Source organism: Tauraco erythrolophus, chromosome 2, assembly GCF_009769465.1.
Source record: "Tauraco erythrolophus isolate bTauEry1 chromosome 2, bTauEry1.pri, whole genome shotgun sequence".
NCBI lineage: Eukaryota > Metazoa > Chordata > Aves > Musophagiformes > Musophagidae > Tauraco > Tauraco erythrolophus.
Window position 1 is genome coordinate 71,773,110 of NC_141466.1, and position 15,547 is coordinate 71,788,656.

General features: G+C 61.5%; 2 protein-coding genes across 3 annotated transcripts; both read right to left on the reverse strand.

Moving 5' to 3' along the window:
- Nucleotides 1-880: 880 nt before the first annotated feature.
- On the reverse strand, nt 881-3,431 carry STMN4 (stathmin 4). Its single transcript, XM_009988000.2, is given in 7 exon segments — nt 881-940; nt 1,855-1,952; nt 1,955-2,045; nt 2,231-2,277; nt 2,280-2,435; nt 2,896-2,991; nt 3,419-3,431. Coding segments are annotated over 7 exon segments (561 nt in total).
- A 7,058-nt stretch (nt 3,432-10,489) lies between these two features.
- On the reverse strand, nt 10,490-15,405 carry TRIM35 (tripartite motif containing 35). 2 transcript variants are annotated; one of them, XM_086624524.1, is made up of 7 exons: nt 15,323-15,405; nt 13,906-14,353; nt 12,816-12,911; nt 12,190-12,420; nt 12,009-12,031; nt 11,396-11,517; nt 10,490-11,055 (listed from the first exon to the last, which is right to left on the reverse strand). In XM_086624524.1, exons 1-7 carry the CDS (start codon nt 15,403-15,405, stop codon nt 10,490-10,492), a joined length of 1,569 nt encoding a protein of 522 aa, XP_086480650.1. The 2 variants fall into 2 exon arrangements, with proteins under 2 accessions (XP_086480650.1, XP_086480643.1); XM_086624517.1 differs by having other exon boundaries at nt 12,816-12,947.
- Between the last annotated feature and the right edge of the window lie 142 nt (nt 15,406-15,547).

Below are 15,547 nucleotides of genomic sequence, written 5' to 3' on the forward strand. Positions count from 1 at the left end.
CCTGTTTTCCTCCCCTGCTTTCACTCTCCATGGCAGGGAGGGATCTCCCTTTTCAAATAACCACCTCTAAAAGCTGATGGCTTTCTAGCTGCTCTATGGCAGAGAAGGGATTTCGTCCAATGATGATTCTCAGGATGTTCTTACAAAAAAAAAACAAACAAAAGCAAGTCTTTGGGAAGTCATGGGGCTTCAATTTCACCCTTGAAAAGGATCATCAGTGTCTGCTACAGCCGGATAAATCCTTCAGAGCGAGCGAGCCTCACTCTCCCACCACCTCCAATGGTGGGGAGGGGTCTCCTTTCCCTTCCCCAAAATGGTTCTTTAAGGTCTACGGGCAGATAACGCCTGCTTTGGGCACGAGGTCCTGAGTCCAGGCAGGAGAAAGAGACGGAGGGACACCAAGAGATGCCGCTGCCCGTGGATGCGGTGGGACGGAGGAGAAGGAAGCCAGAGAGATGCCCACCTGCCTGCCTTGCCTGCCCAGCACCAAATTAAAGTCACACACGACGCACATTCCCCCCCCACCTAATTCTTCCCCTCCCCACCCGCTCCGTGTCCCCCCCGCCCTGGTTTTCTCCCAGGGGTGGGGACCACCTCCTCCGCATCGCCAGCCCTCGGCCATCTCCTCCGGCCCTGGGTGACGGGCAGCGCGCCAGCCCCACCAGGGAGGTGGGCACCCCGAAGCCGGCACCCTCCCGCCCTCCCTCCCTCCTTCCTTCTCCTCCCCACCCTCCCCGAAACGACTAGGATGGCTTCACTGGTCAACTCTTTACATTCACGAACAAAGAAAGCAGAGCAACGTCCACCCTTCCGCCGGCCAACCTTGCGCCGCGGCAGCCTCCACCACCTCCCCGGAGCCGTCAGTCCAACCATTGCCTCTTTACCTGGAGGCTTCTTCCTTGAGCTCCTTGTTTTTCCTCACTTCTTCAGCGTGTTTGTCCTGTGGAGGGGGGGTGAAGGGAAGGGGGGGGACACACGCATTAGCTTCGGGGGCCAGCAGCTTCAGAGGGGTTCGAAGGCACGAGGGCGTTCGTGAGGTTCATCCCCCAAGGGACACCACCGATGGGTCAACAGCGTCCTCTCCTTCCCTGGGGTGGCTTAAGGACTGTGGAGGCACTCAGGGACAGATTGTCCTTGCCCTCTAGCTAGGAGGTAGACGTCAACCAGATGGGATGGAGCGGGAGCCCCAAGGAGATGGGGTTAGCTCGGATTGTCCTTCATTATCTCGTGCTCTCTGCCTCTGGCCCGAGGCTAGCCGAGGCGTTTGGAGAAGGGCACTGGGCGAGCTCCTTGCAGAAGGGATGTTTTGGAGGGAGCTGGAGGTGGTGAGTGTGGGACCTTCCGTGCTGAGGTTGGGAACAGACCTGCTTCAGGGAGAGAGAAGAGGTCTGCATAGGCTGGTAGGGTGGAATTGTCTCCTAGACCCCTCCAGCTCTGCCAGGGAGCCGACGGCTCCGCAGCCTCTGGGGAAGGGACGTGGGGAAGATCTGCCATCCGGGAGGTGGAAAAGGCCAGCAATGGGTCAAGGCCATCATGGCGGGACACGGGGGAAAGCAAAGGCTTTGCATGTCTGTGGAGGAGATACGGGTCCCAGCTCTCCACCTGCTGACATCTCGTGAGCCTATTGACACGTCAGGCTCAGTGGGACCCCGGGCAGGTCACCCCCACCCCAGGCAGGAGGTTGCCTTTGGGTATTGCTGCATGGTGGGAAGGGAAAAGGGGACCTCCCTTTTTGGTGGTGTCCCCAGGGGGTAATGCCACCCTAAGAGCCATGCAGGGTGCCTGGGTGTCCCATGACACCCTCCTGGACCGGTGTCCCAGCACATCCCCCCTCCCTCCTCACCGGGCTCTCACCTTCTCCTGCAAGCGCTCCAGCATGGCCGCTAAGTGTGCCTCACGGTTCTCCTTGTTGGACTCCATCTTCTGTGCCAGCTTCTCTTTGGCCATCTTGTGAAGTTGTTGTTCTCCTCAATGGCCTTCTGGATGACCTCCCGCTCGTGCTCCCGCTTCTCCGCCAGGTGCTTCAGCAGCTCAGCCTCTTGGTACTGCGTGGGCAAAGCGGAACATCATGGCCACATGGACCACAGATCCCTTCCCCTCCCAGCCAAAATCGCCCTCCCGAACTCAGCGACATCCCCAAAGGTGGGTGCACCTTGCCGAGCGAGCGCCCCGAGCGCAAGGTCGCATGTCCCCACACCATGTCCCCATGCCGCTCCACCACCAGCCCGACCTTCCTCCTCTCCTCTGCCGCCTCCAGCTTCTTCTGGATCTCCTCAGGGACGGGTCACGCCGCCGGGGCAGGGAGGCGTTGAACTCGGGGATGCCATCGAAGGATGGGGGCTTCAGGATGACCTCGAAGGACTGTCCCGAGGTCCGCTTGTTGAGTTCGATGACTTCCATGTCGGAGATGACACACCAGGTGAGGTCTACCGTATCTGCTGGGAGAGGGGGCATGGGCTGACCACCGGCATGGGCGCATCCCACCCCTCGGGGCAAACCGGCCTGTGGTCCCACACCCACAATGTGCCACCACCTTCCCCTATCGCCACTGGTTTCACCCAAATCTCTGTACCCTTGTGGCTCAGCCCCAGTGTCATGGGTTGGAGTAGGAACCCCCAGACACTCATTGAGGGTGCCGAGCTGGGGATGTTTGGGCGAGCCGAGGGACTGGGCATCCCTCCAAGGGACATCATGGAAGGTGGTGGCACATTGTGGGGGTTGCCCGAATCCCCCCTCACTCAACCCTGACCTATCCCCCTGCTTCCAGCCGGTGTCAGCAAACTGTGGAGCCACCTCTCTCAGTTTCAGGGTGACCCCACTCATGCCAAGGGTGGCTCTACAGCTCCCCACCCTGTTCAGGCCCCCCCCAGCTGTGGGTGGGCAGCAGGCTCCTACCTTCATACGTGTATGCCGGCTTGTTCAGGGGGTCCGAGAGGAAACAGGAGCAGAAGAGGGAGACGAGAGGCAGCTCCTTCATCTTCTCTTTGTAAGCTGGGAAGAGACAGAGGGAGACCAGGGTCAGAAGGGCAGGGGGGGTCCTGCCAGATGCCCGGGACAGGGAAGGGCTGGGACGGGCGCTGGCAACAAAGTTGGCCCAGATATTGCAAACAGAGTGGTCTGAGTGGAAGAAGCAAGGCATGCACAGAGGAAACTGAGGCACGCAGAGGTGGGTGCTTCACTGATGGCCACGTGAGTTATGTCCATCCCAGTGTGGTAACCACACGCATGACATCTTGTCCATAAGCGTCCCAGCATGGGAGTTAGCCTAGGGCAGAGCCATTCCCAGGGCAGTTTGGGCGGAGATCTTGCTCAAGCTACGGGTGCCCCAGCATGGGGTGGGTGCCGAGGTTGGGTACCCGGGGCCGGCCAAGCCATGCTGTCCCCTGTGCTCATGCGCGGCCCCATGACAGTGTCGTACCAGCCAGAGTCATGGCGTGAAGATCCGTGGGCGTCCACAGCAAGAGCGTTCCTGGGGGAGGAAAGAGCCGGGCTGAGTGCAGGGGGTCCTGGGGCTGGGGGCATCACCCAGATGTGCCTGGCCCCTGAGGGACACCCACCCACCCATGGCATCACCTGCATGCTGGGGGCGTGGGGTGGGCACACATGGGGTGGGCACATGTGGGGTGGTGTGAGGGACACACTGGGAGGGTGGGACGGGCACACTCATTTGATGGGCAACCCTTCCTCCCACTCTGGGCTGCCCAACATGATGGGTACGTGCTGTTGGGACGGGCACATGCTGGTGGGATGGGATAGGATGGGATGGGATGGGATGGGATGGGATGGACACACACTGGTGGTACACAATGGGCACACGCAGCCCTTCCTCCCACTCTGGGCTGCACACCCCACACGTGTGCACACATGTGCCGGGAGCAGCACACACACCATCCCCACCCCAAACAAGTGTGACCCCTTTGCACAGCCTCTGCTGCCACCCAAGCCCCCCCCCCTGCCTCCCCCACTCATGTCTTGAGAGCCCCAGTCCTCAGCTCGCCCCTCACCGGACCACCCGCAGTGGAGCTGACGCACCAGGACCCTCTCCCGCCTCCCACTGGGACCCTCTCTGGGGGTCTCCGAGGCCGTGGGTCAGGTGTGGGGGCATCCCCGGGACCACTGTCCATCCCTGGGGTGCAGGATCTGGCCTGGGGTGGCAACACCCAGAGACTCAGGAAAACCCGATGAGCTGGAGCCATCCCCCTTTCCCAGGGTTTCTGGGGGACACAAACAGCGTGTCGGTGGCACCAGAGGGGTTTCCCGGTGGCAATACCCTTCTCGGCTGTACTGAAGTGGGGTGCCCCGGCAGGGGTGGGGGTGCTCCAGTGGCTCATGGGCCGTTCCCACCCCAAATCCGCCTTTTCCGTGGGCTCGTGGGGTGACTGTGGACCCTTGTGCCAGGGGTTCGTGTCTTGGCTGGAGGATAAAATGGGGGGGGAGGAGCTGCCCCCTCAACCAGCACGCCCAGCCCAAGGGGAGTGGGGTGTGGTTGGGGTCCTGCTGCTGCAGACCTCCAGACTCAGCCCTTACACTCCGGTGGGGTGCAGGTAGCGGGGAGGGGGCCCGACCCCACCCCAAAGGGCTGCCAGCTGCTTTCACACCCTGATCTCCACTATGGATCACCCTAGACAGTGGGGACCTCCTCCACGCCACCCCCCCGTTCTCCCATCACTTTCCCTGGAAGAAGCACCCAGGGAATGACGGAGGGAAGGCATGGAGGAATGAGGGGGGGGGGTGTCCCCGTTCCCTCCCTTGAAGCTTTCCAAGCCATGGATACTCCTCCCCGCCAAACCTCTCGGGGAGGGGGGCAGGATTGCAGCTGCCTCCGCACCCACATTTGGGTTACACCCTCGCCGGGGATCCCCAGGGTGCTGGGGGGAGGCGGAGGATGCTGACCCCCATCCGTGCATTCTCCGCTCCCCCCAAACCGTGGGCGGCAGGATAAGCCCCCTCCCGCGGTGTGTGTGGGGGGGTGGGGAGGGTCTCCAGTACCCCGAGCTCAGCTGTCGAAATGGAAGGGGGACGGGACGGGACATGGCCCTCTAGGTAATTCCTGCTGTCCAGGGGGATGGAAAACGCCCTGCGGGGGTGGGTGGGGTGAGTCAGTGTCGAGGGGTTGGGGGGGTATCACCCCAAAAGAGGTGCGGGGGTCCGGCTGGGAGGATGCTGGAGGGATGGGGAGAGGGACAAAGAGGGGTGTCGCGGCCAACGAGCAACCCTCTGGAAAAATTCCCCCTCCAACAACTTTCCAACACCCAAAAAATATCCCCCCACCCCCAAAATGAACCGACCTCCCCCGGCACTCACCCCACCGCCGGCGCTCGGGCTGCTCCTCCGCGCTCTCCGGGCTCCTTTAACGCGGGCGCGGGGGTCTGCGAGGAGCAGCCCACCCGGGGGGGTCCCCAGCGCCACCCACCCCCCGATATGACATCATCTCCCCGGCAAGAGATTGGCGCAGCCGCTCCTCCTCCTCTGATTGGCCAGGGGACTGTACGAACCGGGTACCAGCCCGGTGACATCACGCCCAGCAGCTATTTTCGGGCTGGGCTTGGGGGGGGAAGGGGGTTTAAAAAAAAAAAACAAAAAACCCACGTTAAAAAGGGGAGAAATTATAAAAGGGTTGGGGGAGCAGGAGGTGACTGTAGGGGAGGGCGAGGAGCAGGATTTGGCCCGAAAAAGGTTTTTTTGGGGGGGGTTGTGGGGCGGGAGGGGTGATGGATGGAAGGGGGTGAGCGCGTGGTCTGTGGCTCCGGAGGAGCAGGACAAAGCTGGAGGGTGACAAAGTGACAGTGAAGGGACTCGGGGGTCCGGCGCGGTCCTGGTGGCATCTCTGGTGGGGCGGAACCACCCCGCTCCCCCCCTGCCCCGCACTGGCACAGGCTGTGGGGTATCCTCCCCACGCTGGGCAGTGGTGGGGTGTCCTCTCCGTCCCCCCAGGGACGTGGCACCAGCCTGGTGTGACCCGTTCCCAGCGCCAAAGGCACGTGTGGCCTCATTATCCTCCTCCTCCAAATACTGGGAGAAGCCAAGTCCCAGATCCTGAAACTATTTCGGTGTGAGGCGAGGTTCCCCAGGGAGCCCTGGCAGAGGTAGGACATCTCAGAGAGTTGTGTCCTTCCCATCGACGACTCTCCTTCCCCTAGATCTGCTTCGTCCTGGACTATTTATCGCCAACAGCTGCGTCCGACGGTGACCGTGAGCCCGGCACCTCCAGGGAACCATGCCGGTATATTTAGGCATCGGTCTCCTCCATTGTGCAATGAGCATCGAGGTGGTTGTGGGGAGGTGGTTCCCCCTGGAAAATGAAGGTAGGTTGGCTTTGCAAAGCCCATGGCCTCAGGACATGGGGAAGGACAGGACGACCCAGCTGGAAATGGGGGTGACATCACACGTGTGACAGCAGCTCAGCCGTTTAGCTCATGGTGGGGCATCTGTAATGTAAAACCATGGAACGGTTTGAGTTGGAAGGGAACTCAAAGATCACCTAGTTGCAACCCCCTGCCATGGGCAGGGACACCTTCCACTACACCAGGTTGCTCAAAGCCTCATCCAACCTGGCCTTGAACACTTCCAGGGATGGGACAGCCACAGCTCCTCTGGGCAACCTGTGCCAGTGCCTCCCCACCCTCATTGGAGACAATTTCCTCCTTAGATCTCACCTCAATCTCCCCTCTGTCATGTCCCACTGAAACTCCAAAAGGATCCTCTAATGCTTGGGTGACAGGCAGGGTTTGGGTGCCTACGTGGGTGTGGGTGCCGTGGGTGGGATGGCTGCCGGACGTGCAAGGGGCTGTGGAGAGACCAGAGCACAGCCCTGAGCCAGAGGAGCCAAGGGGAGGAAAGAGTCAAGACACAGCGGCCAAGTGGGGGGACAAACAGCCATTGTGGGGACCCACGTGGCTGCAGGACGGTCCCTGCCACGGCTGGCACCAGGGCACGTGGCACCCCAGGGCAAAGAGTGCAGGGGGCTCTGCTCAAATGCTCCTTTGAGTTGCCTACGGGTCCAGGCTCAGGGTACGAACCCCTCCCTGCCACCCTACATTGATGGCCACGGTTTTGGCTGGCTGCAGCTGCTAGAGCTGGGGGAGATTCTGGGAGCCCTGGGGGGGTCACATCCAGAGGTGTCTCCTTGTCCCCTGGCTTTGCAGGACCCACATATGGGGGGCTGGAGCTCTGTGTCAGCTCCTGGAGCTCCTATGCAAGGTTGCAGCTCTGGGGACAATCGGTGGCTGCCATCCCCAAGGGCTACCACCCTCCACCCTGCAAAGCTTGTTGACCGCTCCAACGCTGGAAACTGTTTTTCTCCATCTCCTGGTGTAAACTGAAGGAGACACAGAAAAGGATGCCAAGGAAATTTAGGTCTACCCAGGGCGACGTGGATTGCGGGATGCCATGGGCCATGGGTCATGGCTGCCACTCCTTTGTCATCCACATCATCCCCACCAAACCCTCCCCATGGTCACCTGGTCTGGGACCATCTCCAGCACAGGAGATGGCAGAAGGCGGCGGGGGGGAGAGATTGGCCATGGAGCCAGGCTAGTTCTGGGAAGGAATGAGGAGGCCACGGGAGGAGTTCTGAGCAAAGGGTTTTCCTCTTCTTGCGGCTGCAGCCCACTGGCATAGGGAACCTTGCTCGGCATCCCAGTGCCAGCACCCAGAACCCATCCCAGGGAACAGGTGGAGAGACTGGAAAAACCGTTGCATCTGTAGCTTGTGGCCCATCAGGGCTGGACCACGAGGGTGGCCCTGCGGGAAGGTCCGTGTGCCCCGGGATGACAGCAAGGATCCAGGGGGGGACCCTAAGGATGAGGTGAGCATAGTACCCGGGGTTTTCTCCATTCCCGAGTGTTCCAGGGGGGTGGCGGGGCCGGAGGTGGGCTCTGCAGCCCCCTCCCTGCCTTCCTCTTCCAGGATTTCTCCAAGGTTCAGTATCGGAAGGAGATCCCCAGATTGGGACCCTCCTCCAGAATTCCTGGTCCTGGGAAAAGCCCGGAAGGAGCAGCCGGCGGATCACGGCCGTGGCCGGGGCCGGCTCAGCTCCAGCCCGCCTCTCCCAGCGCTCAGGACCTGGGTGCAGGATCGGGCCCCAGGACCCTGCATCCTCCCCGAGGGCTGCGCACCCCCGGGAAACCTCCCTGGGGAGGACGGGTTCCCCCCCACCCCTCCGGGATACACCGGTACCCGGTGTGAGGGAGGGCTGGGGAGGGGGCGGGGAAAAGCTGCTGTTCTCCCCCGGATTGGGCAGAAATGACATCATCGCCGGGCTACGAGCCAGTGGGAGAGTCGCCTGCTCCTCCGAAATAGCCCCCTCCCTATAAATGGGGAGGGGGGGGATGCTGCGGGGGAGGGGTGCACTTTATTGCAGCATCCTGGTTGGATTCGCGTCCCCTTCCCCACGCAAATCTCGGGGAGCCCCACTCGCATCCCAGACCCACCCGGAGACCAGCGGTGCCCACCCACCCCTCCCAGGGGAGCAGCGCCGGCATGGTTGGGGATGGGGGTGCTGGGCACCCCGCAGGCTGGAGTGGGGCCCATCGCTCCCTGTCCTCGGCGGGAGCAGTCAAAAATGGTCCTCAATTAATAATAATTTAAAAGAAATAGAAATAGAAATAGAAATAGAAATAGAAATAGAAATAGAAATAGAAATAGAAATAGAAATAGAAATATAATAATGAGAAGAAGGAGAAGAAAAGGGAGGAGAAGAAGAAGAAGAAGGAGAAGAAGAAGGAGAGGAAGAAGGAGGAGGAGAAGAAGAAGGAGGAGAAGGAGAAGAAGAAATATAATAATAAGAAGAATAAATAATGAGATCCTTCTAATTGCATCAAGGAGGAAGGTTTGAGCTTGGAAAAGGTGCTGCAAGTAGCTGGCGCATCCCAGGCGGGATCTCAGGCGTTGAGGAAGGATGCAAAGACTGCGGAGGAGAGTCCCACACGAACCCCACCTGCCTCTTACCATAGCTTCCCCCAGATTTGTCCTCCAAGGTGGGATGCGTGAGCAAATGCTCAGTCCCAGGGAGACATCACCTGTTGCTGTGGGGTTTAACTTTCCACTTAAAACCATTTCTCTGCCTCCATGGGAATGAAATTAAGCTCGGGGGAAGATGCAGGTATGGGTTATTACACTAAAAACCATGGAGTCTTAGAGACCCAACCTGTTCATTAATTCATATTGTTTCCTCCAAACCAATTTTTCACTAAATGATTCAGAAAAAAAAGTCAAAACATTGTTTCGCCACCCAAAATGATGCCTTGTTTCACCATTTATTGCCATTTTTACACCAGGTACCTGCTCTGGTGTGAGTCTCTTCGGACCTGACAAAGAGAAACGCCTCATCCTGCTCCAGCCCTGGCAATCCCAAAAGCTTCACCAGCTTTTTGTTATTCCCAAATAATGCTGCAGGATGCCCAAATCTCCAGGCAGCACCAGCTTTTTGGGGGGTAATGGGCTGTGTCAGGCTGTGGGGCGGGGAAGGGGAAGGGATGCTGGCACTAATTTTCCTCCATTCCCCGTCTCCAGGGACACTCGGGTGGGAATAGCCACCGTCAGCCGCCGTAAGGGAGGCCCCGCACCACACACCGCCCACATCTCCCTTTTGTTTTTCCGCCACCAGTTCTCGTTCCTAAGGAGCATCCCTAGATGCAAATGGGGAGAAACCATGGAAACCATCCGGTAATATCAGCATCCTGCCAGCGAGGTCCTGGGCTCCAGGCTGCACCAGGCAGTGAGGGCACCATGGCCCCCTAGGAACCTTCCCTTTGCCCCATCACCTTTAATCCCCAAGTGCTCACCAGGATGGAGGAAAAAAGCCTTTTTGGCAGGATTAATATTGGGCCAGACCCAGGATAGGGTCACAGAAGGTGTTTTTTTGTCTTCCCCCATCCCATCTCCGAGGCTTCTCCACCTCCAAACACTAACTGCATGTCATCACCTGACTCCCAGAGCTGGGGATTTATAGAAAAGCTCCTCAGAGGGGTAATGTCTGAGGAGACTCAGAGGAGACAGGTTGTGACTCCCAAGGTCCCCATTGCTGGTTTCTCTTGTAGAGGAGAAACACACACTTCTGCCTGCGTCCAGTCGAGTTGTGTGGGATTTTCCCATTCCCGAGGTGCTGGGACAAAGGCCACTGTTCCCCACGTTCCCCACCACAGGGAGACTCGGAACCCTGTGAGCTGTGGCGCTCATACAGCCTTGGAAAGCCCCTTGGATGGTTTAATTTCCTATTTACACCCACCCTGGCAAGGACGTACCTTCTCCCAAAAGCCTCCCCAGCTTCACTCCGTGATGGAGAGGGGCAGGAAAGGAGCCGGTGGCGATTTGAGCACAGAGAGGTGCAGAGCCGTACCAGAAGAGCAGAGGGTTTATTAACAATTAAAAAAAGAGGGCAATGACTACAGAAATTCTGGTTTTCTCTTTTCGTTTTTTCTTTTTTAAAGGAAAGCTGACAAAGCGTCTGGAGAACCTCAAAGGCAGCGGTGGCAGGAGATGGTGGCCACTAGATGGGGACATCCTCGTGGATACGGACCTGGAGGGGACAGATGCGGAGTGCCTCGGGCGCCGTGCCCACGGGCGCACCCCCCACGTAGAAGTAGGGGAAGACGGTGCCGCCAAACTTCTCGTGGAAGGTGTAGATGTGGGTCTTGCGGTCTGCATTGTAGAAGGAGAGCTCCCCTTCGTCGCAGTCCAGCTCCACTCGGATCCGTCGCAGGTCACCCAGCGCCGCTTCCGACCGCGCCGCATTGGATGCTCGGCACATCTCGCCGTCCTTCCCGGGCAGGCGGTAGATATACCAGAAGCCGGAGCGAGAGTCATGGTGGAAAGTCCAGTGGGTGCCATTACGCGGCCGGGCCACCCCCACGCGCCAGTTTGTGATGCTGCCCAGGTCCACCTCCCAGGTGTGGAAGCCGGTGGAGAAGCCACGGGAGCCCAGGATGCAGGGAGCCGCAGTGAAGCGCTCAGGGTTCTCCACCAGCAGCTTGTAGCTCCCGTTGGTGACACTGGCGAGGTCCTCAGACACCGAGAGCCAGCCTGCCGCGGAGTTGGGGTCAAAGCTGAAGGGGACTGCGGTGGGGACACACGTGTTAGAAGCCCAGATCGCCGCAAGGATGAGCTTACGGAAGGACTGCAGCCCTGCGTCTATCCATCCTTCCCTTTCCAGGGACAACCCAGCTCACCACGGAGAAATGCATGCTCCAGGGCTTCCTTTTTGGGGTGCAAGTGCCCCAGAGCACCCTTTATGCTCTCCAAGCCCCTTCCCCAGGCCCATCAGCCGCAGGGATGGCTGCTCCATGCTCCTCTTCTCTCCAGCAACCACCACCCCTGGGACTGCCCCATGCAAAGACTGCTTCAGACTCGGGACAACCACCCTCCGCAGGGACCCACAGGTCCCCAAGTACCTCACCTACGGTGATGATGTCCAGCATCTTCTTCCAGACATTGTACTGCAGCGAGCCCAGGTACTTGGCAATGTCGAGGAGCATCCCTGAGGGCACAGCCTCCGGCTCCTCAGCTGTGCAGGCGATCCTGGGGCAGGGGTGGAGGACGGAGACGGGTTGAGGATGGAGAAAGCGACAGAGACAGGTCTCCTTGCACCCCGTGTTTCAGCTGGGGGTTCCCCACCAGCACCCCACATCTCCCAAATGTTGCTCTCACTCCAGGAGGGTGGAGAACCGCGCCGGGAGGGTCCCAGCACCCAATCCCCACCACCACCATCAGAGTTTTGAAGCACCTCCCAAGACCTGCAGTGCTACTTTGTCTCTGCCTGCATGTCCCCCCCATCCTGCCCGGAGGCACCCAGGGCTGCTGCCTGGCCTTGGGGACCCCCAGCACCTTCTTCTGCTGGAGCACTCGGACCCAGAGGAGACACACGGGTGTGGGAACGCGTCCAGAGCAGAGACCTCACTCCACAGACAGGCAGGAGACCCTGTTCAGCCCCAGGGAGCGGATGTGGGGCCTCAGCCCCCCCGACCACCCTGTGTCACCAGGCAGGGGACATGGTGGGGACCAGGACTCACCTGCGCTTGCGGTTCTTGTGGGTCTGAAAGAGAAGGAGACACTGGGCATCAAACCTCAGCTTCTAAGGGGGCTTGCAACCACCCAGAGGATTGCCCGGTGCCCTGCTGCACCCCAGCAGAGGCAGGAGGGTACCACAGCCTGGGTGCCACCCCACAGGGCAGCAACCTGGCAGGGCTTTACCATGAGGAAGGTGTAGTCATCCTCCTTGATGTCCATCTGGAGCTGCCGGGCTTCGTTGAGCAGGGCCCGGCTCTCCTCCGCCAGCTGCTTCATCTTGCCCTCGACGAGGCCGTGCTTGCGCCGCATCTCCTCCTGCAGCTGGGCCAGCAGCGCCTTCTCCTCGCCCCGCAGGAACTCATGCAGCTTCTCAAACTCCCTCCTGATCTGCTCCTCCAGCCGCATCACTTCCACCTGCCCCATGTGGGGACGTCACCATCTCCCTTCGGAGCCCCCCAGCTCCCCTGGGCTCCCCCTCCTCATCTTCTCCCCCCCGAAATGCTCCGCCAGAGCCCAGCACTCAGGGACACACTGAGCTCCAACTGGGACCATGCTGCCATCCCAAAATCAATGTCCCTGCTGCCGCGGCAGCCACAGCCCCATCACCCCCCTCCCCAAGCCCCATCTGAGTCCTTCCTCCCACCACTATCACTCTCCTCACTCCAGGCTGGAGCAGCTCGGGATGGGTGCAGCACCCCACCCCAGAGCCACTCGCATTCCTGCCCAGGGCGTGTGCACGTGTGTGCATGTATGTGCATGCGTGTGTCCGGATCAGGCCTGTTGCCTCTCTGCCGGGAGGGACCACGCACCTGGTTGTGTTTCATGATGGATTCGTAGGAGCGCTGCACAGCCCCGAAATCCTTCGCTTTATCCCGCAGGGAGGTCTCCATGTTCTTCAGCTTGGCCTGCGGGGAGGAGACGCCCTCAGGACCCTCGCGAGCCTACGCAAAGGGTTTCCGTCGCGGAAAAAACAAGAGCCCCAAACCCAGTAGGACGAGGTTAAGGAGGATTGTTGTTCAATCCATCCCTTCCCCTGCCGCAGCCGAGGTCTGCCAGTGCTACGTGGGGTCCGCTCCGTGCAGGGCCGTGCAAACACGCCGTCCCTGAGCAGGGAGGCAGAGAGTTTTGCTCGGTGGAGAATCCTCCCCCATTTTTAAGCCCTTCTACCGACGCACCATCAAGTCCCAGCCCGCCCTCGTGCTCGCGGGCAGACGCTGCCCCGCTCCCAGTGCTGCCAGCAGCCAGCCAAGCCTTGCGAAACAGCAACCCCACGGCCAACCCGCGACATTTGAAATCTGGCTCGTCCTCTATGGGCTGAGTCAGGGCGGCAGCAGTTGCTTTTCCAGCCGGGAAACACAGCGGGTCCTGGCACGATGCCCGGCTGCCGGCAGAGCCCGTCTCCTCCTCCTCCTCCCCATGCAGCCATGGCCTGTCCTGCCCCGCAGGGCTCGGGGCTGCCTCCCCATCCTGCGTCCCTCCCCGGTTGGGGGAATTGTGCAACCCCCATCGCAAACACGCTCCCAACCCCGAGGCGCTGCTGCAATACCCAGCGTGGCTGGATCCAGCCCAGCTTGGCGGGGACGAATGGAGCCGAGGAAACACATGGATTGGGCCAAATCCTGATCACCCCGTTCCCCTTCACCGCAGGGCAAACGGCCACTGGGTCCTTGGCACTGGGTGATTATTAGGCAGGAGCGCTCCCGCGGGGACCCACCCTTGCAGCACAGCTGCTCCATCCGTCGCCCTGGCACACCGGCGAGTACAACTATGCAGCGTGCGAGCCAAAACCACGCGCTGGCGAGTTCGCAGCAGGGCATGCGCAGGCTGCATCCCTTCAGGTACCTGGGCTGCTTCTCCGTGTCATCGGCGTCCCCCCCCTTTTCCCGGAGCATCCCTCACCCTGAAATCCGCCGCCGTCTCCTGCACCGGCCGTATCTTGTGCCCTTCGTGCTGCTTGGAGCTCTGGCAGGCGAAGCACACCAGCTCCTTATCCTCCAGGCAGAAGAGTTTGGCTTCTTCGCAATGCGAGGGACAGAGAGCGGTCACCCGGCCCTGCCGTTGCCCTTCTTCCTTGAGGATCATCTCCACCAGGTTGTTGAGCGTGTGGTTGACACGAAGGTCTTCGAAAGAAGAGGCCTCCTTGCAAACGGGGCACACGTGGTGCTGGTGCTCCCAGGACCGGCTCACGCAGCTTTTGCAGAAGTTGTGACCGCAGCAAAGCGTCACAGCTTCGCGGAAAGGCTCGTAGCAGATGGGGCACAGCAGCTCCTCCTTGAAGGTGGCTGTGGAGGATGAGGACAAGGCCACCGAGCTGCTGGTCGAGGGGCTTGGTGCCTTCTCCATGGCGCTGGGGAGAGAGGGGATGGAGGGGGAGGCTGGAGCGGGGGATTCCCGAGAACCCCGGCTGGAAAAACAGCCCCGTTCCTGATGCAATCGGTTTCCTGCCTGTGACTCACCCCGCAGCTCCCTCCCCGGGCCGCCACCCGCCTGACTGACACGGCCCCGGGCCACTGCCGGTCGCCGACGGCGGGCGGGCTCTGACGCCGCGCCGGCTCCGCGGGGAAGGGGCCGGGGGTGGCCGGACCCTGCGCGGGGCTTGCCCTGCTCCCGGACTCCTGCCCCGGGGCAGCCCCCGTGACCGGACCGCGGTGCTTTCCCCCGGGGCTCGGACTCCCACCCCCGGGCCTCCCCCTCAGTGGCCGGATCCCAACCTCCGGAGCAGCCCCGGTGCCCAGACCCGGACTCCTACCCCCGGGTCTGCCCAGGTGTCCGGACCCTCGGGGCAGCCCCGGTGCCCGGACCCGGACCCTGACTCCTACACTCGGAGCAGCCCCGGTGCCCGGATCTGGACTCCTACCCCTGGATCTGCCCCGTTGCCCGGACCCAGATCCGGACCTGGACTCCTACCCCCGGATCTGCCCCGGGGCCCGGGCCCGGGTCGGGACCCGGACTCATACACCCGGGGCAGCCCAGTACCCGGATCCGGATCCCTACTCCCGGGATTGCTCCAGTGCTCGGACCCAGACCCCTACCCTCGAGGCTGCTCCGGTGCCCAGACCGCCACCCCCAGGGCAGCACCGGTATCCGGACGCGGACCCCTACCCCCGGGGCAGCCCCAGTGTCCGCACCCGGACCCTCACCCCCGAAGCTCGTCCGGTGCCCGGATCTGAACCCCCACCCCCGGAGCTCCTCCAGTGCCCGGATCGCAGACCCCGAGGCAGCCCCGGTGCCCGGACCCCGGCGCTCCCCGCTGCCCGTCTATGGGGGGTGCCCAGCGCCAAGCACCCAGGTCCCGAGTGGGGCAGGGGGGTCCTACCTTGCCGAGGGCGAGTGGCAGTGCTTGCAGCGGAGCCTCCGTCGCGACAGGCGCTGGGGGGCCCGGGCGGGCGCCTGCAGCATCCCGGGATCGCGGTTCGCCCGGTGCCGGCGGCAGCGGCGGCACCCGGAGGGGAGGGGAGGGGAGGGGCGGGGCGGGGCGGGGGGGGCGGGCTGCAGCCGCCGGGGAGGGCCCTCGCCCGGTCCCAGTCCCGGTCCCACGACC